Below are 23893 nucleotides of genomic sequence, written 5' to 3' on the forward strand. Positions count from 1 at the left end.
CTTGCGTGATTTGAATGCAAAACATGAAAAAATATCTCTTACAGAATTTTTAATTTTGATATTTGTCACAAGCTGTCTATCATTATTGGGAGTGTGGCCATGCTATATCTAGGATCTCTAGAAATTGCAGAGTGAAAAGGCAGACAGTGAGCTTCATTCCTCTACCTAGCATTTTTTTCTGCATGAACAGGATATATCAGGCTCCTCCCTGGTTTTTTATACAGATCGTTCTAGTTAACCAGTACACAATATGTATAGCAGGACACAATATGTATGTTGTGGAGGAAGAGGAGGGGGGATGCACATATCAGGAAGATAAATGAGAAAACATTCTGTGTGGCAGACTGTTAACAGCCTGTCATTCAAACACCATGGTAACCTGTTTATTAAAAAGCATCTGGTTCAAATTCATTTCTCTTTTAATTAAACTTGGGCAGGAATTATATACTGCTGTCTCACTATATAAACACTACCACAGAAGGCAAATGTTATATCCGACTAACAAAGTAAAATATCTACCCAAATGCTATAGAGCAGAACCAGTCTTAATGGTTATGTTCATGAACTGATCCATGCCAATAGAACATGACCATATTTTTATCAGCTCCTTGCTTTCATGTTCTTATTATCATCATTTAATGCAACTAAAACATCCTTCCCCACTACCATTCAAATGTTTTACACTACAGCTCCCCACAGCCCAAGCCAGCAAATAATAGATCTCTATGGGACCCCACAATCCAATAACTATTAGGGCAAAGCATCCTAGAATTGTTCTCTGGTAGTGACCCTAAAGGAAGAAACAAAAGGACTATAACGTAGTACACCTGCAGCTTCTAACCTCCTGAGTAGTTCCAGAAGAACATCAGGGTCAATGGCTTCAAAGGCCACTAAGAGATTAAGGAAAACTAAACTCCGGAGCCTAGGGCTTGCCGATCAGAAGGTTGGCGGTTCAAATCCGCGCGACGGGGTGAGCTCCCGTTGCTCGGTCCCAGCTGATGCCAACCTAGCAGTTCGAAAGCACGTCAAAGTGCAGGTAGATAAATAGGTACTGCTCCAGTGGGAAGGTAAACAGCGTTTCCGTGTGCTGCTCTGGTTCGCCAGAAGCGGCTTTGTCATGCTGGCCACATGACCTGGAAGCTGTACGCTGGCTCCCTCGGCCAATAGAGTGAGATGAGCACCACAACCCCAGAGTTGTTCACGACTGGACCTAATGGTCAGGGGTCCCTTTACCTTAACCAGGTTGCACTCCCCTGTCGCTTTCTCAATAAAGGCCATCAATCAGGGTGGTCAAGGCTGTTTTAATGCTAAAACGCTGAAACTGAACCAGGTCTGGATAATCTGCTTCATCCAGAGAAGTAGTTTTCTAAAACCTCTGGGACTAGGGAAGGCCTCTTCAAGAGGGGATTCACCACTATTTTAAGGCAGTGGCCATAACTCCCACACAGTGAGATGCTAACCATTTTTGGACCCATCCAGAATCCATATCTGTCAGGGACTGGGCAGAGGAGGAATGGTGGAGACCCCCCCATTCTACCCTTCCAGGGAGAAGGAAGACAGTACAGTGGAACCTTGGGTTGCGGACGTAATTCATCCCAAAGGCACATCCACAACTTGAAGCGTTCGCATCCAGAAGTGCCGCATCTGTGCATGCGTGTGGCATGATTTAGCACTTCTGCGCATGTGGTGAAACGCAGAAGTAACCCATTCCAGTACTTCCGGGTTGCCGCGGGATGTAACGCAAAAAGACACAACATGAAGCGGACGCAGCACAAGGTATGACTGTATAGATTTACAACCGGGGTTTGAGGGGGGTCGCAGCTCAGAGGCAGATGAGGGGGAAAGTTGGGAAATCATGGAAAAGCCAGAACAACACCCAGCTGACACATTGTCATTAGAAAGCATTCCAGGCCCTCCATCTCCCAGAACCCAGCGAGCCTTAAAAGTAGGAGAGCAAAGAGCTCAAAGACAGAGGACACTTAGTGGCACCCACAGAGGAGATTATGAGAATGACAAATGAGGACGAGGGAGAGATTTTTTTTGGGGGGGGGTAGAGATTCACTTGGGACAACACCATTATCCAAGAGGCTGGGTTCTATAAAGATTGAAATAAAAAAGGGCTGTAAGAAACTTTTCCTTGTCTTTTTAATTCCTGGGCAACCAGCTGGGAGCCGCTGACAGCACCCTGACAATATTACTCCTTCCCAACATACCTTGTTGACCGCACCAATCTAGCCAACAACGTCCGTTTTTCCTCATTGCTGAATTTCATGACACCTGGAGTCTCAAACCTCTGCCGGATCCAATCACACTGTTCCACATCATTAATAAACATAAATTCCAGCCCAATGTGTTGGCAATATGTGTTCTGGATGGTAAAATGATACATTAAAAGCATGAAAACATTTAAAAGGTAGCAACGACAGAGTATAAACTATGTTTTTTAAAGGTACTTTTCTCTCTACCCAAGGAACTAGCTCCTCCTAAGAGCTAGTATAGGTGCAGGAGCGCACAAGCCCATGACCTACTTTAGATACCTAAACCAGTCAGCATTTGGAATCTATTATGTTTTCACAAGCCTTCCTGGTAGAAATCAATTAAATACTTCTAGACATCCCTCCAAAATAACAGAATTTACATAAGGAACACACGTATATGCACTACACAAAGGAACCATAATGGACCATACACTTTGGCTATGAGGCTCCAGGTTTAATCCTAGCCACCTTTTACTAAAGTCCCTCAAAACAGAAATGGCGCAAGGCACTCTGGAAAACCGGGTTAAGAATCTATTAACAAAACTGGGCCAAACGGATCCACCTCTTATGCATTCCACAATTCGATAAGCAGCAACAACTCAACTGTGGCCAATGCCATGTCTTAGAAGTCCTCCCCCCCACCCCAAGGTGAAGGCCTACATTAGCAACTGGTCCGAGAAATGATCAGACCAGAGCGACTCACCTGGTTACTAATACCTCCTCAAACTTAGGCAAGTCTTCAAGTCTATACTGAAATGATACCACCTGCTGCATGACATCCGCAGATTCTGTTGGCATGTCATTAATTTTTATTTCTAGTTGGAAGCACTTCTTACACTGTAACAGGGCACTCCACATACAACTTTTCCCTTGCAATGTTCATTTGAAGCATTTGGAAGATTAAATAATGTTAATCTTTCCCCCCGCCATGCTATATTTTATACAACCCAGGGAATGAAGATTGATAACTGGGTAACTGAACTCCATTTTAGGAGGAATCAATGATACAGGATGTCATCATACTTACCTCCAACCGTTTGATGATCTCTCGTAAGGAAAGCATGGTTTCATTTCCTCCAATGAAGGTGGTTGTGGGCAACTGGAACACTTTGTCCAAGTCAGATTCATTTAAGCCATAAAACCCTATGGTATATAGTGAGAAGGCAGGAAAAAAAGTTCAAACCTCAAACATTGACTCAACAGAGCCACATATACCTCATTAACTTAGATACAAATAATGCAATTTGGTACATACCTGAAAATATCTGAAGCTTTGAGGGCAAAAATTTTCAAGGCATCTTAAACTTAACAGGAGATGAACCAATGAAGTCAAATAGCCTTGGCATGAACACACATGCACCTTGTTGTTTCTTTGCCTACTCTTTTCCTGTGTTTCATCCTTATTTTCATGCCCATTTTTATTAATCTATCAGCATTTAGGAGCCAGGCATTTGTTTTGCAACATCTCTTTCATGCCAAGTTCTTGTAAATAATCATTTTTAAATCTATGTTGGCCACTTGTGCTTTTATAATGAGAATGAGAATGCCATTCTCACATCTTCTTCATATATGTAACAATTTAACATGAATTAATACATAAAGTTAGAGGACTCTCTCATTAAAGATGAGTTGCTTGCTCTGCTGCAAACAGGAGCGACTATTCAGTTTTGCAGTGCTCACCTGACTGCCTGTTGCACTTAAATCATAAGGCATGCTCCTCACCATGGATATTAATTTACTGCCAAGGAGTTAAAATTCTTACCCAGTTTATCTATAGTAGTGATTAAATCTGAGGGGATGAATGAATCCAAGTCGGCATCCAAGATTCCTAAGGGATCCAACTGAGCCACATGATGTCCACGGATCTGCATAGGTTGAAGTGGGTAAGAAAGGCGGTAGGAAAGGGAAAGAAGAAAACATTGTAGTAATAAGGTGACTCAAAGAGAGAGCTGTGTGTGTGTGTGTGTGTGTGTGTGTGTGTGTGTGTTCTTCAGCTTCTCATTAATTGTATGCAATAACAGAGAGATCACCCGGAACCCTTTACATCTTTTGAATCAAGCACTCATTTTTCAAAATATTTTTTCAATAAAAAGTGGGGGAAATTGACATTCAAGCCACTTATATCCTGAGTCAGCTAAGAGAAATGCACATGCAGAGAGACCTCCTTGTATGGAAGGCTGGTTAGGTACATACATCATCTGCTGGATCAAGAACCACAGGCATAAATCTGATGTGCATCTAAGTGTGGGTGCCATCTATTCATGCTGCACTGCTTTTCAGTTGGATGAGCATCCAAACCCCATCTGCCAGCACTGGCTACACTTCTTCAAAATAACAACTAGATTTGCACTGGGAGATCATGATTAATTTTTCTCAACCTGTGTAAAGGTGTGTGGCAGAGGAGTATTGCATTTGACCAGTAAGGTGGGATGATTTTTATTGTTTTTTACTGTTACATTTTCCCTACTATAGAACTTGCATTTTTAGAAATGAATACAATACCAGTAAAAGCAAAATAAATAAAAGTTGCAAATAACTGTTCAGATGGTGATCCCTACGAAGCACATATATTTACATGCATACCGGTAGTTCTTTGGCAAAGGTATTTCTGTTTTCATGATTAATTTTAATTGATTTTATACTTTTTGTATATACTGCTTAGAAACTACCATAATTAAGCAGTATATTCAGTAATTAAGCAGCAGTTAAGCAGGCAGATTCACTGCAAGAAGATGCAGTGACAGGCACTAGCTTGCATGGCTTTAAAAGAGCACATAAGACATGAATATATATATATTATATATATATAAATGTAAAAAAAGGTGAAAATGTGGGCTCCACTTTTCTCCGAAACTGCTTGACCGATTGTCCTGGAATTTGGACACAACGGTCCATGCCACTACCCGAGTGTTTGCACAACCTCGGATTGCTCACATCTCATACCTGCACAGGTAAAAACCTTTGTTGTTGTTGTTTAGTCGTTTAGTCGTGTCCGACTCTTCGTGACCCCATGGACCATAGCACGCCAGGCACTCCTGTCTTGTGAGGGCCACTCCATTTCTGCTACAGGATTCTTGCCCACAGTAGTAGATATGATAGTCACCCGAACTGAATTCGCCCATTCCCTTCCATTTTAGTTCACTGATGCCCAGGATGTCGATATTTATTCTTGTCATCTCATTTTTGACCACATCCAGCTTACCTCCACTCATGGTTCTTACATTCCAGGTTCCTATGCAATATTTTTCTTTACAGCATCGGACTTTCCTTTCGCTTCCTACTTTTCCACAAACTAAAAGAGCGCCCTCAAGTGGTGTTATTCCCACAGCTCCTCCTCCACCTCCTCCTCCCTCCCCATGGAGTCTAGCCCACACCCACAAACCCCGCCTCCGCCACGAGATCCTGTAAAACAGGGGGACTCTGAGACTCAGGGGGATCTGAAGGGGGGCTATTACCCTCCATTTGACAGACTAACACACAGCAATGCGTGCAGGGCCAGCTAGTAGAGAATAAGTCCATCAATGATAACAACCATGATGGCTACAGACAATCCTCTCTATATGGCTCTGAATACCATTTGCAGAGTTGGAACAACAAGGAAGAGCTGTTGCCTGCAGGACCTGGTTGTGGGCTGTGGACAAGAATATGGTTGACTTCTGTATGAAACAGCATGCGGCAAGGGTGCCAACTTGAATAAAATATTTGGGGGGAGAAGGTAAGCATAACTGATCACATGATGCAGTGCACACACACTATTGAATGGCAATGTCCATCAACTTGGGCGGGGTGCCCCACTCAAATATTTTATTGGGGAGGCTGTAGGGACCTTGGCCCCTAGGAGTTGGCTCCCATGGCACATGGCATTAAGTGGACCTTTGATCCGATTCAGAAGGGCTCTTCTTACTTAAGGCCAATTGTTGCAAACATTTATTTTTAAAAATTCAGGGTTGCAGTCAAAGTAGCACTAAGGGGATCAATCCACCAGTGCAAGCATTTCTGCTTGCCCAACAGAACTAGATCCCCTCTTCTCCCCCCACCCCACCCCACCATGCACAGTTCTGGGAATTCTCTGAATTCTCAAGAGCAGGTTTGGGGGGTGGGGGTGGGGGAGTCCTGCTGCACCAGTAGGGATCGTTGCACAACAATTTAGGGAAATACAGTCTTTAATTCTCAGTACTAGGCAGAAACAGACAGCATAAAGTAAGCATGCAGTAAAGATCTCCCACAAATATTTTCCACAGACCTTTTATTTTTTTTAATCGGCTTTTATCTTGACTAATTGCAAAGTCCAAGGGGGGGGGGGGAAATAAAGACAGAAGAAACAATAATTCTGCATATAGTACAACATTTCAATGATCTTCTGCTAATTTATCTTTTTAATAAATGGCGATTCTCCTATGACAGAATGCAACTCATTTGTTTTGGCTGTATTTTGTAACAAAAAGGCCTTCTGCATATCAAAAACCTCCAATTAATACACACAGTGACAGTATGTGTATATAAAGCAAAGTTAGAGGGAGTTCTTGCAGCACACTAATTTATCATTCAGAGAGCAAATGCAACAGCCACGAAAACAGTTCGATTATGTTTCTTTTTTAAAAAAATAGTCAGGGGGTCCCGTGCAAATCACTTGTCCGACAATATTCTGGTTGCTTTTTAGATTAGCGTTGACAAGGAATCTATACGAACAGAAATTTAAGGGGATTCACAAACCAAAAATGTTTCATTCGGGGGAGGATGTGGATGACGCAAAATATTGCATGCACAAACAGCTCTGAGTCCAGAATAAAGTGTTGTGTGGAAATGCCCTTAAACACCTTTGAAGAAGAGGCTCCTTAGTTGCGCATTATTTACAAAACGTTGTTATAAGCAAACACCCTCAGCTGCTGCAAATTTCTGTACACCCACCTGATATGCTCTGATCAATGACTGCACAGCCAGATGATCCTCGACCAGTTTCTCAGCTTTCGCAGGCGACTTTGTCAGTCCATGGCTTCGGACAAGTGATGTTTTGCTTCCTGAAAGGTCCGGTAAAGGAGTTTGAAAGGCTTGTCCAGGAAGGGCTCCAGCAGTAGCATTTCGGAAAAATAAATCCCATGACTAGAAAGGATGGGGGGGCGGGGAGAGAGAGGAAGAAGCGGGGGAATTGGGAAATAGAAAGCTATTATAGCCCTAAGAAGTTTTAAAAGAAAACAATACAGGTGATAAATTCAATCCCTTCATTTCCTTGCCCCTAATTCTTTTTGCCCCTTTTGCCCCTTCATGGATCAATGCCTTGTCGTGGCGAAGGGGCTTGAATAACTCAGAGAAGCTATGAGCTATGCCATGCAGGGCCACCCAAGATGGACAGGTCATAGTGGAGAGTTTTGACTAAACGTGATCCACCTGGAGAAGGAACTGGCAAGCCACTCCAGTATCCCTGCCAAGAAAACTCCATGGACAAAGACAACAGGCATATAAAAGTTATGACGCTGGAAGATGAGCCCCTCAGGTCGGAAGGCGTCCAACATGCTACTGAGGAAGAGCGGAGGACAAGTACAAGTAGATTCAGAGCTGATGAAGCGGCTGGGCCAAAGCCGAAAGGACGCTCAGTTGCGGATATGCCTGGAAGCGAAAGGAAAGTCCGATGCTGTAAAGAAAAATATTGCATAGGAACCTGGAATGTAAGAACCATGAGTGGAGGTAAGCTGGATGTGGTCAAAAATGAGATGACAAGAATAAATATCGACATCCTGGGCATCAGTGAACTAAAATGGAAGGGAATGGGCGAATTCAGTTCGGGTGACTATCATATCTACTACTGTGGGCAAGAATCCCGTAGTAGAAATGGAGTGGCCCTCATAGTCAACAAAAGAGTGGCAAAAGCTGTAATGGGATGCAATCTCAAAAATGACAGAATGATCTCGATACGAATCCAAGGCAGACCTTTTAACATCACAGTAATCCAAGTTTATGCACCAACTACCGGTGCTGAAGAAAGTGAAATTGACCAATTCTATGAAGACCTACAACACCTTCTAGAAATGACACCAAAGAAGGATGTTCTTCTCATTACAGGGGATTGGAATGCTAAAGTAGGGAATCAAGAGATAAAAGGAACAACTGGCAAGTTTGGCCTTGGAGTTCAAAATGAAGCAGGGCAAAGGCTAATAGAGTTCTGTCAAGAGAACAAGCTGGTCATCACAAACACTCTCTTCCAACAACACAAGAGAAGACTCTACACATGGATATCACCAAATGGGCAGCATCGAAATCAGATTGATTATATTCTCTGCAGCCAAAGATGGAGAAGCTCTATACAGTCAGCAAAAACAAGACCTGGAGCTGACTGTAACTCAGATCATCAGCTTCTTATAGCAAAATTCCAGCTTAAACTGAAGAAAGTAGGAAAAACCACTGGGCCAGTAAGATACAATCTGGATCAAATCCCTTATGAATACACAGTGGAAGTGAGGAACAGGTTTAAGGATTTAGATTTGGTGGACAGAGTGCCTGAAGAACTATGGATGGAGGCTCGTAACATTATACAGGAGGCAGCAACGAAAACCATCCCAAGGAAAAGGAAATGCAAGAAAGCAAAATGGCTATCCAACGAGGCCTTACAAATAGCGGAGGAGAGGAGGCAAGCAAAATGCAAGGGAGATAGGGAAAGATACAGGAAACTGAATGCAGATTTCCAAAAAACAGCAAGGAGAGACAAGAGGGTCTTCTTAAATGAGCAATGCAAAGAAATAGAGGAAAACAATAGAATGGGGAAAACCAGAGATCTGTTCAAGAAAATTGGAGATATGAAAGGAGCATTTCGTACAAAGATTACCATAATCAAGGACAAAAGTGGTAAGGACCTAACAGAAGCAGAAGACATCAAGAAGAGGTGGCAAGAATACACAGAGGAATTATACCAGAAAGATATGGAGGTCTCGTACACCCCAGGTAGTGTGGTTGCTGACCTTGAGCCAGACATCTTGGAGAGTGAAGTCAAATGGGCCTTAGAAAGCACTGCTAATAACAAGGCCAGTGGAAGTGATGATATTCCAGCTGAACTATTTAAAATCTTAAAAGATGATGCTGTTAAGGTGCTACACCCAATATGCCAGCAAGTTTGGAAAACTCAGCAATGGCCAGAGGATTGGAGAAGATCAGTCTACATCCCAATTCCAAAGAAGGGCAGTGCCAAAGAATGCTCCAACTACCGCACAATTGCGCTCATTTCACACGCTAGCAAGGTTATGCTTAAAATTCTACAAGGCAGACTTAGGCAGTATGTGGATCGAGAACTCCCAGAAGTGCAAGCTGGATTTCGAAAGGGCAGAGGAACCAGAGACCAAATAGCAAACATGCGCTGGATTATGGAGAAAGCTAGAGAGTTCCAGAAAAACGTCTACTTCTGCTTCATTGACTATGCAAAAGCCTTTGACTGTGTCGACCACAGCAAACTATGGCAAGTTCTTAAAGAAATGGGAGTGCCTGATCACCTCATCTGTCTCCTGAGAAATCTCTATGTGGGACAAGAAGCTACAGTTAGAACTGGATATGGAACAACTGATTGGTTCAAAATTGGGAAAGGAGTACGACAAGGTTGTATATTGTCTCCCTGCTTATTTAACTTATATGCAGAATTCATCATGCGAAAGGCTGGACTAGATGAATCCCAAGCCGGAATTAAGATTGCCGGAAGAAATATCAACAACCTCAGATATGCAGATGACACAACCTTGATGGCAGAAAGTGAGGAGGAATTAAAGAACCTTTTAATGAGGGTGAAAGAGGAGAGCGCAAAATATGGTCTGAAGCTCAACATCAAAAAAACCAAGATCATGGCCACTAGTCCCATCACCTCCTGGCAAATAGAAGGGGAAGAAATGGAGGCAGTGAGAGATTTTACTTTCTTGGGCTCCTTGATCACTGCAGATGGTGACAGCAGTCACGAAATTAAAAGACGCCTGCTTCTTGGGAGAAAAGCAATGACAAACCTAGACAGCATCTTAAAAAGCAGAGACATCACCTTGCCGACAAAGGTCCGTATAGTTAAAGCTATGGTTTTCCCAGTAGTGATATATGGAAGTGAGAGCTGGACCATAAAGAAGGCTGATCGCCGAAGAATTGATGCTTTTGAATTATGGTGCTGGAGGAGACTCTTGAGAGTCCCATGGACTGCTAGAAGATCAAACCTATCCATTCTTAAGGAAATCAGCCCTGAGTGCTCCCTGGAAGGACAGATCGTGAAGCTGAGGCTCCAATACTTTGGCCACCTCATGAGAAGAGAAGAATCCTTGGAAAAGACCTTGATGCTGGGAAAGATGGAGGGCACAAGGAGAAGGGGACGACAGAGGACAAGATGGTTGGACAGTGTTCTCGAAGCTACGAACATGAGTTTGACCAAACTGCGGGAGGCAGTGCAAGACAGGAGTGCCTGGCGTGCTATGGTCCATGGGGTCACGAAGAGTCGGACACGACTAAATGACTAAACAACAACAATTCTTTTTGCTATCCCTCTCTATTACCTAGCTCTTAAACCAATATTTCACTACCATCCCCACTCAAAGTACTATGGGGCTCCTCTTTGTAGCTGTCTTGTGCCCTGCAAGAGCATTCTTCTTAGGGATTAGTGATACACTGCCACGTTTTGTTATAGGTCTCAGTGATAAGACAAAAATAGTTCAAAGCTACGTCTTGGGTGGCAAGATGGTTTAAAAGATACTTTTTTCAGACTTGGGGCTCACAACTACTGAGTTAAACAAGTCAGTATACTAATAAAATTGGGGGGGGGGACTGTGCTGTCAGAAAGCTCCCGAAATCATGGACCATAAGGAGCACAATCTACTCATTTGTATTATCCTATATTTTGTAAATGCCCCCAACATTTGGGCAACGTGCTTTAAAGTGCTGCTGCCTGAGCTCTGGAAGAAAGACCTGCTCCCAGGCCCATTTCTACCTGACCTAGAGGGCGGGGCCCAGATTCACATTGAACAGCTAAAAGAGGCTCCTTGGTGGCTGGAGGGACATTGCTGGACCAACTCCTTGGGTTGGGGCAACTGGCTAAAATGTTTTTAAAGGTTCTAATTTTGGTTCCTCTGTTTCATTTTGGTCAGGTTGGTGTTGGGTAAATGTTTAGTTGGGGTTGGTGGTTACTTTAATTTGGGTATAACTGTAAACTGTTTCTTGTTATTGTTATTAGTTTTTATTGATTTATTGGTTTGTTTATTGCTTGTATAGGACATCTTGTTTTTAATGTTTGATGTTTTGTTGTGTTTCATATGTTGTAAGCTGCCCAGAGTGGCTGGGAAAACCCAGCCAGATGGACAGGATACTGTATTAGTTGTTATTATTATTAAAGCGAGCAATAAGAAACAGCATATGAAGGTCACATGATCCATTCATTTTAAGTGAGAAAGCTGGCCAGGAAGGGTGGGAGGTGGGCAGATTCTTTTTTTCACTGTACCAATTTTAGACTGGCACAGCAAAGCCCCCTTTCCAGGTGCTGGCCCAGTTTAAGATCCAGTAGATCCATGTCTGGTTCAGCTCTGGCTTTTTCCAAACCGCTAATACCCCATATTTAGGCCCACTACGGGCCATAGAACACTGTTGGGGTAGTGCTTCCTCCACTGTACTTCCTGTGGCTGCAGCAACGGTCTCTAGCGATGGAACACCAGCACCGGTACAGGCCAGCAGACAAGGGCATCTGCTGAATCCTCATCCCCTCCAACAGTGGAGATTGGGATTAGGACTGAAGCCTAAACCCAGAATACAACTGTTTATCCAGTGTTAAGAATGGCTCTCCTGAAAAGCTGCTTCAGTTATTTTTTCTTACTGTTCAGTGGTGATGACTAAAACACTGCAATGTTAGCTGTTTGGCTTTTAACCATTATTACTCTTGAGTGTTAGGTGTAATAACTTGGGTTTTTGCGTTTTTTACAACAACAACAAAAACGCACCACTCATCTCCAAGCAAACACTATCAAGGAAGTCATTACGCTCTCATGGTAGGCTGGCTACATACTGGAAAACATGGCAACTGCTGTGTACTCAATAGACAACCAAGCAGTTTTTTTCAATTAATCTTGTGATAGCAATAGCTGAGCCTTGTCAAGTCTCTTCTTTATGATCTATGGCCCTGACACCATTCTATGAGCAGAAATAATGACACCTTTCTCGGCGCTTGTATCATTTCATTCCTAGAGTCATTTCAGATGCTACTTTGCACTAGTGGAGCAAAGGATTAGTAGGGACAAGAGATGAAAGAGCAAAGAGCATTGTAAGAAAAGAAGACCCAAAATATCAGTTGGGGGAAAGGTAGTTCTAGAAAATGCTTTCCAGGTTACAGCCCAATCCTAAATCTGTTTACTCAGATGTTACTCCCACAGGCACCTATTTCCTGGTAAAATGCTAGGACTGCAGTTGTCTTAGTGTGAGAGATTTTATTTGCCTGTTGCCCAATGGCCATTACAAAACACGGGAACAGTAGAAGTACCTACAATCCCAAATTGGTAGCAGATCTAAACTCCTGCTAGGGAAGCAGGGAGAAAACCTAGCACCAAAAAAAAAAACACCCTGAGATTAACAACTACATCAAAATACTATGTGGATGGTCTTTGCAGTTCAGGGTATAGATTTTTAGAAAACTGCAGTGAATTTTTCGATCTACTGCTGCAAAAGTGGCAACCTTGTTTGTAATTGCTTTATTGTTGTCTGCCAACAGATCAAAACAAATATATACCCTGTTTCTCATATTTTAAGACATACCCATAAAATAAGCCATAGCAGGATTTTTAAGCATTCAAGGAATATAAGCCATACCCCGAAAATAAGACATAGTGATAGGCGCAGCAGCAATGCCGGCCGCGGCAGGAGGAGGAGGAAAAAAATAAGACATCCCTTGAAAATAAGCCATAGTGTGTTTTTTTGAGGAAAAAATAAATATAAGACATGTCTTATAATATGAGAAACACGGTATATAAGTGGCCAACGTAAGCTTTAATTTTAAAAAACAAACAAACAATCAAAGGTTACATTGGCCACTCTGGAAGACATATAGAGAGTAGAATACAAATCTAAATAAAGTGAGGTCTAGCTCAAACATGAGGGACATAATTGGACATACGTAATTGTGCAGGTGCCACACACTTGTCGTTTTGTTTAAACTGGAGTGTTACATGTGCAACATTAGGGCACTAGGGCTCTATGGGCTGGGTATGCTAGCACTGCATTTATTAGGTGTAGGTGCACCATTCAAATGAGCATGTGGAACCTTCTACAAGATTGTTTTTTCATTGTCAGGCATCAGGCTTGAACATGCCTTTCTCTGAACTCAACAGGACTGACTTCCACGTATGTTTTTACAGGCTGGAGCTATAGCATTGGACTGTAGCAGAAAATGCAGTTACATGATAGCACGCAAATGCTAGTAGGGGAAAAAATACAGTCAAAAATCATGTTTGACAAATCATTTGCTAACTGATTCAGCTGTATTTGTGTGATGCTTTGACCTATTGTTTTTAAACGAGCCTTAGCACTGCCAGGCTCTTCATTACAGGGGTTTACTCTTACTTGGCTTCAATATACAAAGTTCCTCTAGCCAGCTTTATTGATACTTTTAATAACTCTAGTAACCTGGGCAAGGTGACAGATAGAAAGTTACTCAACCTTAAAGCTCCAAGTGATTACAAGCCTTGCTTCTGACAACTTTTAATGAAGTGTTTTCAGTTTAGCTCTATACCAAGCTTTTTAAATCTATTTATCTCCGCTGACGTTCATGCCTTAGCTTTATTAGCCCAAGCCATTTATTTTTGTCGTGTTAATCACCAGTTACAAAACACCTAGGACGATGTCCAAAAGCAAGCCACAGCTTTAAAACACATGTATTCACGCAACCATACAAACACACACATGCAGACACAGAGAGAGAGAGAGAGAATCAAACACCACAAATTATCACAATAGTTAGCAGTAACTTTTTACAAAACCAGCCCACTATCTTCTGCAATAGTGACACAGGAGGGACTATGGCATAACCTGGCCTACAGGCCCACTATCTCTGTCCAGGAGTGACACAAACACCTGTATCAGTATATTTACTTAAAATATTTCTGAGCTGCCCTTCCTCAAAAGATTCCAAGGAGAAGTACAAAACCGTGAATAAAACTACTCACATATTTTAACACAATGCTTTTATTAAAATAACAAGAAGCAGGATAAGAAGCAGACAAAAATAAAACACAATTAAGACTAGGGCAAAGCAGTTCCAACCAAAAAGTCATCTAAAATGCTGGCAGGAATACAAAGGTAAGCTGACACCAGTGCTTGTTTTCCCAAGGGGTACTCAAGAGTACACAGTATTGGCACCGCTTTTTCGTGGTTGTTAAAAAGTGTGGCACTTCCTGTAACAACTTCAGGAGATCCTTGAGATATTGCAGTCCTGAGCCTACCATGCACTTTCCCCCTCCATTTGCTCTTGTAAGGAGAATAATATTTTTTTGTGAGCACTACTTTTGAGTACTTTCAAAAGCTCTGTGTGACTACTTGGAATGAACGGTTGCCAGAACCCAATTTATTTCAGGAAAATTCACATATGTTCACCAATATAAAATAAATGCTTCAATCCTAAATATAAAAGAGAGCAACATGGTGGGCTTTACTTCTGAGTAGACATGGAATGCACAGAGGGCTAAAACAGGAAAGGGAATTTTGCTCAAGGAAGCTAGGCTCAAGTCACAATGTGTATCAAACTTCAGATTTCTAGCTGTGGAAATGTCCTAGTATAATACACACACACACACACACACACACACACACACACACACACAGCATTACCTTATGCACACTTTTCGGATTGTCAAGCCATGCATAATACATTTCCTCAACGTAATTTGAATTACTTCCACTCAAGAATGGTTCTGTGGCTCCCGCTGAAACATAACTCCGACTTGGCAGAAATTCTTTTTTGTTTACATTTTTCTTCATCAACGAACAAATGCCACGATGTTTTAGGGTAGCAGCAATCAGCCGCAAATGACTCATTTTTGTATATTTCGTAGATGAGTTTCTGTTGATAGAAAACAGTAAAAAGGAATTAGAAAAGCAGCCAACACTTAATGGATATCTTGCAATTAAAGGCTTTCCTTTTTAATAGAGAGTCTACTTAGAAACTGAATCTTGTCCTGGATGACAGAAATCCAATTCCTAAGAAATACTTAACGGTGAAACCCATTGATTTTAACAAGAATTATTAGCACACAGATTCCTGCAGGGCCGGAAGCTACACTTGAAATCTAATTCAGCAACATTAGTGTTTCAAGAAGACAGTGTTGTCATTGCTTCTGCTTAATCCTTAGTTGATCCCCAATAATTATTACAATAACACTCTCTTATATCACTATCTATCCATGTACAGTGATGTTATCACTGTGATTATTTTGGCTGATAGTTTATTGTTCCTCACCAACAGATTTTTCTATATACATCCCACAATGATCACTTTTACACAGGTTGCATATTCTATCAAGGTAATTTTCAGCTAAATGAGAAATAGATCCTATGAAATAAAAGAACTCCTGATGTCAGGAATGCTAAAGAAATTACTTCATTCTGATGCACAGTTTATAGAATTATCTGTATTCATGGGCAGCAGATAGGAAGTCAGTATTTGAAACATCTTGACAATAGCAATGGGCAAGAGATGCTATGTTAGCTTCCTGGCAGGTGAGCTGCTGTTGCTTAGAGAAGGAGGGGGCAAGGAATTGGGGAGACTGGGGCAAAACAGATGTTCCAGTGGAGTCAATCTGGTGCCCTTTGCACTGCACCAACCTCTCTACAACACCACCCCTCTCCCAACTGGTAAGCAACAGTGACCCACCTTTTGGGAAGCAAGCAACCAAAACAGCTCCAATCCAGCAAGCAAGCCACTTCTGACTAATGACCAGAACGTCACAGTAATGCTTCATTTTTATAACCTTGTACAGGATTTATTTATTTATTGCCAAATGTCATACAGCAGAACATCAATCTGATCACACATACTTTCACTAAGGATATGCATTGGGGTTTACTCATGCACCACACCATGCCCCCCAAAAAGGATGTTTCAGGCTTGAAAACTAAGCTCATCAACAATAGGCATTGTTATACTGTCTCATTTAGATGCTCTTTTTTCAATCCGTCCTTTAAAAATGACACTTTGCCATTTTTGAAAATACATATGGAAAAAGAAAATAGAACAACAACAATAACGACTACATCGACCATAATGAAAAACAGTAATGAAAACCTCCTTAGATATTAGGATCACTCCATGGTGGAAAGATGTAGTCTCATACAAGTGGCTAGTTAATTCATAAATATGAAAACTCTGTTCTCACCTGCTCATCTTAATAGTCCCTCCTTCCCATCCGCTCTGCCCAGGGCCGTCTCAAGCAGGTCGGGCACCCTGGCGCTGAGGTACAGAGATCGCTCCCGCGCCCCCGCAGCGCGCAGCACGGCTTCCGCACGGCTTTGCCATGCAGCACACACACACACACACCGCTGGCCTGGCGCCCCACGCCACCGGGACTGCACCTAGAGCCAGGCCTGGCTCTGCCCTTTATCTTCAAACTTCCTTAGTTATCAGATATTCTTCCTTCCTGTTTCTGTTCCTCAGTCCACTGATTGTAACATGCATTTTCTTTAGCTACCTTGGTCTTATTTCCCTGCCTAACCCACAAATCTATTCCTGTCCTTACAACCTGTGGGTAGTTTTAATCTTTACATACCGTGTTTCTCATATTAAAAGACATGTCTTATATTTATTTTTTCCTCAAAAAAACACACTATGGCTTATTTTCAAGGGATGTCTTATTTTTTTCCTCCTCCTTCTGCCGCGGCCGGCATTGCTGCTGCGCCTATCACTATGTCTTATTTTCGGGGTATGGCTTATATTCCTTGAATGCTTAAAAATCCTGCTATGGCTTATTTTATGGGTATGTCTTAAAATATGAGAAACAGGGTATATAATTTCAAACATTTTACAAACTTTAAAATATCCAATGACGTCCCTTCTTCTCCTTCTATGATTCATATGACACATCATACCTTTACTATAACCATTCAAATCAGTTTTCCACTTTTACATCAATCAAATATTGTATACTCTGTTGAATTTATCTTAATGCTGCCAGCGTTTTCAGCTGTGTACAATTATTTTCCATTTATTCAATAAATATTTTCCACTCTTCTCTAAATATAAGTTCTTCCTGCACTCTTATTCTGTGTGTTAAATCTGCAAGTTCTGCATATTGCAACATCATAAATTGCCAATCCTTTTTACAAGGGACCTCGCTCACTTTCCATTTTTGGGCTAACAGACAACAGGCCACTGTTGTTGCATACATAAATGAACTTTTCTGGCACCTGGGAATTTCTGTCTGGGTTATTACCTATTGGGAAGGTAAATTTAAACATTTTTTTCAACTCATTAAAGATCATTTCCCAATATTCTTAAACCTTTCTAGATGTCCACCACATATGAAAAAATGGTTCCAAAACGTATCTGACAACTGTATATTCAAGTTTTCAGCAGGGATGGGGCTGGAGAAGAAGGGAGTCAATTTCCTTCCACTCATTAGTATCCAAACCATAGCATTTTTTTTAAAAAATAAATCTGTATACAGTATGTACATAGATAGCCAAAGGGTATTTCACTTGATGACTTAATTTCTCTCCTTGTTTCTGGGGTGATTTAAATACACAATCTGAAACAGGACAACAACAACAAAAACTTTAGAAATGAACTTTATGGATAAATGTAATTTTTGAAAAATAGTTAAAATCTTATTTACAGTTTAACTGTAAAATTAAAAGTTTCCCCCCAAAAGGGAAAACAAAACCATCTTTCTGTGGTTATCAGTCAACTTAAAAACAAAAAAAAATTCTTGAGACTACAAAGTACTGTCAGTGACCTGTTATAAGAATTCTAAGGTCCGAAATAATAATAATAATAATTTATTATTTATACCCCGCCCATCTGGCCGGGTTCCCCCAGCCACTCTGGGCGGCTTCCAACAAAACAGAAATTCTAAAATACAGAAATCCATCAAACATTAAAATACAGAGATCCATCAAACATTAAAAGCTTCCCTAAACAGGGCTGCCTTGAGATGCCTTCTAAAGGTCTGGTAGTTGTTGTTCTCTTTGACCTCTAGTGGGAGGGCATTCCACAGGGTGGGAGCCACTACCGAGAAGGCCCTCTGCCTGGTTCCCTGTAACTTGGCTTCTCGTAGTGAGGGAACCGCCAGAAGGCCCTCGGAGCTGGACCTCAGTGTCCGGGCAGAACGATGGGGGTGGAGACGCTCCTTCAGGTATAAATGTTCATAAATGTACAAGGCAAACACATACATACAGTAAGTAACCACGTGTCTGAAATAGTACAGGAGAGCCATCCTGAAGCCATTTTGACTCTCCCAAATTGACCTCAAATATTTCTCTGCAGGGAGGAAGGAAATGTGAAAGCCTCTCCATTGTCTCTTGCTTACCTGTCTTAAAGGCATATTTGTGTATGAATAGAGTGAGCCTGTGACCTGGTTTCAGGTATTTACCATCACAAAAGAATAACCAGACTGCCCAGGTAAAGCAACCAGTGACCATTAACAAATATCCTGGCAAACAGGATTTCTGCTGTAGACCGCCTTCTGTGATGTATTTCTGCTGTAGACAACCCCCTTTTGTGATGTATGTATGATGTTTTGGGGGTGGTCTTGAGCTACAGGGTGGGCAATTTCAAAAGTCTATATAAGGGCTTGCTCACCATTGTTCTGGGTTCCTCCTCCCTCCTGCACATGGTAAGTGAGGACGTTGTTGCAACAGGCTTACTAGCTGCTTTGCGTCACAATATTCTCTGGTTGGCCTTTGTTATTTTCTCCTACCAACAGGGAACCCACTTAAGGACTCTATATGAGCTCTTGGATAAGGGAAAAGGAGCAGGTTTTTTCTATAACAGTCCCATTTAAACAATAATCCATCTCATGGATGGATAATCCACATGGTCAGACAGATTTGCTTACTCTCACAAAGTTTAGTATCTTAACATTTTTCATTCAACATTATTAATCAATATCTATGAAGGTACACATCTTCAATTAATGGAGATATGAAACAGAAATCACTGAGTATGTCAGAATGTAAAATGAGAGTCAAATCTGTTTAATCCTCAAATTGTCCTCAGTACAGTAAATCTAGCCTATTTTTTCCTGGTGTTTATTCTACAGCAGAAACTTGGGCTGCAATTATAGATCCACTTTCTTAGGAGTAAGCCCACTGAACTGACATACAGTATAAATGATCACACTGCTCTCATCAACAATACTCAACTATCTGAGACACACAGCATTATCCATCTGAAGGCAGCCCTGTTTAGGGAAGCTTTTAATGTTTAGTAGATTATTGTATTTTAATACTTCTGTCGGAAGCCGCCCAGAGTGGCTGGGGAAACCCAGCCAGATGGGCGGGGTATAAATATATCTATTATTATTATTATTATCCCTTAAGAAAAAGCCTCACTGGAAGGACAGATCGTGAAGCTGAGGCTCCAATACTTTGGCCACCTCATGAGAAGAGAAGACTCCCTGGAAAAGACCCTGATGGTGGGAAAGATTGAGGGCACAAGGAGAAGGGGACGAAAGAGGACAAGATGGTTGGACAGTGTTCTCGAAGCTACGAACATGAGTTTGACCAAACTGCGGGAGGCAGTGGAAGACAGGAGTGCCTGGCGTGCTATGGTCCATGGGGTCACGAAGAGTCGGACACGACTAAACAACAACAAGAAAAAGCCAGAAATTCCTAGTTTATTCTGGTTTACCTAAACCACAATGTGATTACATAGCATGCTGGGGTTTGCATCTCATTTGCTCAAGGTTCTGTCCTCTCTTCACATGTGGGTAAAAGAAACCAGAAAGCATGGGGTCTGAATGCAGAATTCTAGTTCGTTGCTTCCAAACAGGCCAGGAATGGAAGTCTGCTCAAGATCAGCACAGACAAAAGTTGAACCAGTTGTGTTACTCCACCTCAACCCAAAAATTAAACACAAATTTCCATCTGGAAACAAATGATAATTAAACATGGGGTTTATCATAGGTTTTTTTAAAAAAGTATGTTTCTGTGAAAGAGAATTGGATTGCAAAAGAAAAGTGATTTGTATTTATCAAACTGCTGGGGTATAATAAACTAAAGTGGGACAATAAACAGCTGAAGGGCTTTAAAGTATCAGTGCATCTTATGTATATTTATAATACTCCTTAAAACAACTAAATACAGCAATAACCTAGATAACCCTGACGGCACAAATGATCCTGTCAATGTCTAACTTACCTCTAACCTCTTGTTCTCCCCTAAGGAGAAGTTTGCAACAAACTAATTTTGGTACCAGGTATAATCTTAGAATGATCTGATTCTTTTTGAACTCAGGTGGAACAAGAGAACTACATGTCATAGGTCAACAAATTCCCTGGAACAGGTTTCAAAATGTACACGCCCACATATTTCTGCTGACGGTTAATGCCTCTGGAAAACCTGAATAGTTTGCATTTTCATGAATAAGTCATAACACACCTCAATAGCCGTCACTAAAATTGAACTAAGGTTAAATTCACTAAAATTGGACTCATGGTGAATATTAACTTCTGGTATGATGAAAATCTACGGACCAGACCATCATACATGGAGCTGCCCTATTAATCACACAGCAAATAGGTATAAAATGGATAGTGAATTCATTCATGTTATTCCATACAGAGCTTCATCACAAGGTGATGAAGATCAAGATCAGCACAGGCAAAAGTTGAACCAGCTGTGTTACTCCACCTCAACTCCACGTCACCATTTCTTATCATTGAGTCACCCCTAAAACAGACAGATCTGCTGGTAGTACTTATTATTAATCCAAATAAAATAAAATAAATGAAGGGATTCAGAGTAACATAGACCCAAGGTATGTTTTAATATCCCAGAATAAGCCATTTATAGCTATAAATCCTATGAAAGAATCTTGTGCATTGTTGTTCTGTGGGTCTCCAAAATTTTATCAAAACAGGCAGTGCCAGAGTCCCCAATACCTGTCTCATAAAATATGTATGGAGTACTGTGTCCAGTTCTGGGCACCACAGTTCAAGAAGGATACTGACAAGCTGGAACGTGTCCAGAGCAGGGCAACCAAAATGGTCAAAGGCCTGGAAATGATGCCTTATGAGGAACGGCTTAGGGAGCTGGGTTTGTTTAGCCTGGAGAAGAGAAGGTTAAGGGGTGATATGATAGCCATGTTCAAATATATAAAAGGATGTCATATAGAGGAGGGAGAAAGGTTGTTTTCTGCTGCTCCAGAGAAGCAGACACGGAGCAATGGATTCAAACTACAAGAAAAAGATTCCACCTAAACATTAGGAATAACTTCCTGACAGTAAGAGCTGTTCGGCAGTGGAATTTGCTGCCAAGGAGTGTGGTGGAGTCTCCTTCTTTGGAGGTCTTTAAGCAGAGGTTTGACAGGCATATGTCAAGAATGCTTTGATGGTGTTTCCTGCTTGGCAGGGGGTTGGACTGGATGGCCCTTGTGGTCTCTTCCAACTCTATGATTCTATGTATCGAAAGGAGTCAGAGAAAAACTGGAGAATTTGCTAGCAACCTTAAACAGAGACCTAAATCACATTGAAAATAGTGAGTTTAATCTTTTTAGAACTGAGACTGGGAGGAGATATTTTAACACAAAAGGCCACAGAGCTGATATCAAATATCACAAGGAACCTTCCCAATGCAGCTATCCTAAGTTTTTGGAAATAAACAGAAAGAAAACAAGTGCTATTTCTTTCAAATAAATCTGTATGGCTAGGGTGCAGCCAAGGGGTCAGGGTTGAGGAGCTTCTGTTGCCTTAGTTTAAGGTAATGGTTTGATTCAGATGTAAAAGAAAACCATGTTTCCATGCTACACAAACAAGTCTCAGGATCATAAGCTCCCCAATGCTCTCTTATGCAACAAAGGAGAAGAAAACCAAGCACTTTTTAAACTAAGTGCAGTTCCTGATGACAACCAGAACTTGGACAGTTACAGTTCTCTTGGAGTCAGTTAAGTGCCAAGCCAGAATAAAGAATGAACTTTCAGATTCTGCCTCTTTTTTTCATTAATCATGGTCCAAGCCTCCATGAATCCTGGATGCTGTATGGAAATACACTTAATTTTAAAGTGGAAGCTTTTGATCTCTTCCTCTGATGCACAAGAGGGGAGTGGCACACAAGTCAAAAGCTTGTCAGAGTCTTTGGTTTGTTCATTTGGCCAAAAAACTGTAGCCTGCCATTATGCCAATGTGAATCTAAGGTAAAAGGTAAAGGGACCCCTGACCATTAGGTCCAGTCGTGACCGACTCTGGGGTTGCGCGCTCATCTCGCATTATTGGCCAAGGGAGCCGGCGTATAGCTTCCAGGTCATGTGGCCAGCATGACAAAGCCGCTTCTGGCAAACCAGAGCAGCACATGGAAACGCCGTTTACCTTCCCGCTGTAGCGGTTCCTATTTATCTACTTGCATTTTGACGTGCTTTCGAACTGCTAGGTTGGCAGGAGCTAGGACCAAGCAACGGGAGCTCACCCCGTCACAGGGATTCGAACCGCCGACCTTCTGATCAGCAAGCCCTAGGCTCAGTGGTTTAACCACAGCGCCACCTGGGTCCCTAATGTGAATCTAGCTGATGTCAAAAACACTTTTCATTTCACCAAAGTTTGAACAAATACCCACATCAGTGTCTACAGCCACAGCAGGTGTTGCAACCTTCCAACAGCTTGACCTCACCCCCAAAGGCGCACTCCCAATGGGGAACAAACCCCACAATGTGCTTAATTTTATGGGGTATCTAGGACAACTACAACTTACTCATTCAAGCTGGTTTTGGGTGACCAAAGTTAAGCTTTTAATGAGTGTAGATTTGTGTTTTTTAAGTGTTGCTTATAGGCGTACATGTCTGTATTTTGTAACTTCTTCCAAGCTCTAGGGAATCCATTCACAAATTTTTCAGGAGGCCAGGTCCTCTTAAAGCTCAATAACTGGTTAAAGAACTGGAGGCGGGGGCAGCTTTCATAACTAAGGGAACTAAACAGTGGGGTGCTTCTGAATCACAGAATCACAGAACTGTAGAGCTGGAAGATACCCTGAAGGTCATCTAGTCCAACCCCCTGTAAAGCAGGAATCTCAACTAAATCATAAATGACATACTGTATGACCATCAAAGCTCTACTTAAAAACCTCCAAGTAAGATGAGTTCACCACCTCCCAAGGGAAATCATTCCACTGTCAAACAGCTCTTACTGTCAGAAAGTTCCTCCTGATGTTTAATTGGAATCTCCTTTCTCATAACTTGAAGCCATTGGTTCGGCACCTAGCCTCCAGATCAAGAGTAATCTTTATAGGAATGGTGCTGTTTTACTAGTCAAAAAGAATCTGAAATCAGGGAGCAGACTTTTCATGGGATACCTAAATTATTGAGGATGGTAAGAACCCAAGCAAATGAGGAAGAGTTCCAAAAGGACTTTCCTGAACTGGGAAAATGTACAACAAAGTGGCAAATAAAGTTTGATGGAAGTAAATCCCTCTATTTGGGGCTAAGGAGCAGCAACTTGTTCAGAATCTGGACT

The 23893-nt window shown here is 41.7% G+C and overlaps 1 protein-coding gene across 1 annotated transcript in view; it reads right to left on the reverse strand.

The window, feature by feature from the left end:
- OGDHL (oxoglutarate dehydrogenase L) overlaps positions 1–23893 on the reverse strand; it is a 64800-nt gene that overhangs the window by 38931 nt on the left and 1976 nt on the right. Inside the window, exons 2-6 of the mRNA XM_035137810.3 lie at positions 15069–15300; positions 7167–7358; positions 4021–4123; positions 3286–3401; positions 2214–2368 (exon numbers count right to left, since the gene is read on the reverse strand). Of these exons, the coding sequence (XP_034993701.3) occupies positions 2214–2368; positions 3286–3401; positions 4021–4123; positions 7167–7358; positions 15069–15275 (773 nt within the window). The 5' untranslated portion in view covers positions 15276–15300. The remainder of the gene's footprint in view (positions 1–2213; positions 2369–3285; positions 3402–4020; positions 4124–7166; positions 7359–15068; positions 15301–23893) is intronic.

Source organism: Zootoca vivipara, chromosome 5 (genome assembly GCF_965207765.1).
Source record: "Zootoca vivipara chromosome 5, rZooViv2.hap1.1, whole genome shotgun sequence".
Lineage (NCBI taxonomy): Eukaryota > Metazoa > Chordata > Lepidosauria > Squamata > Lacertidae > Zootoca > Zootoca vivipara.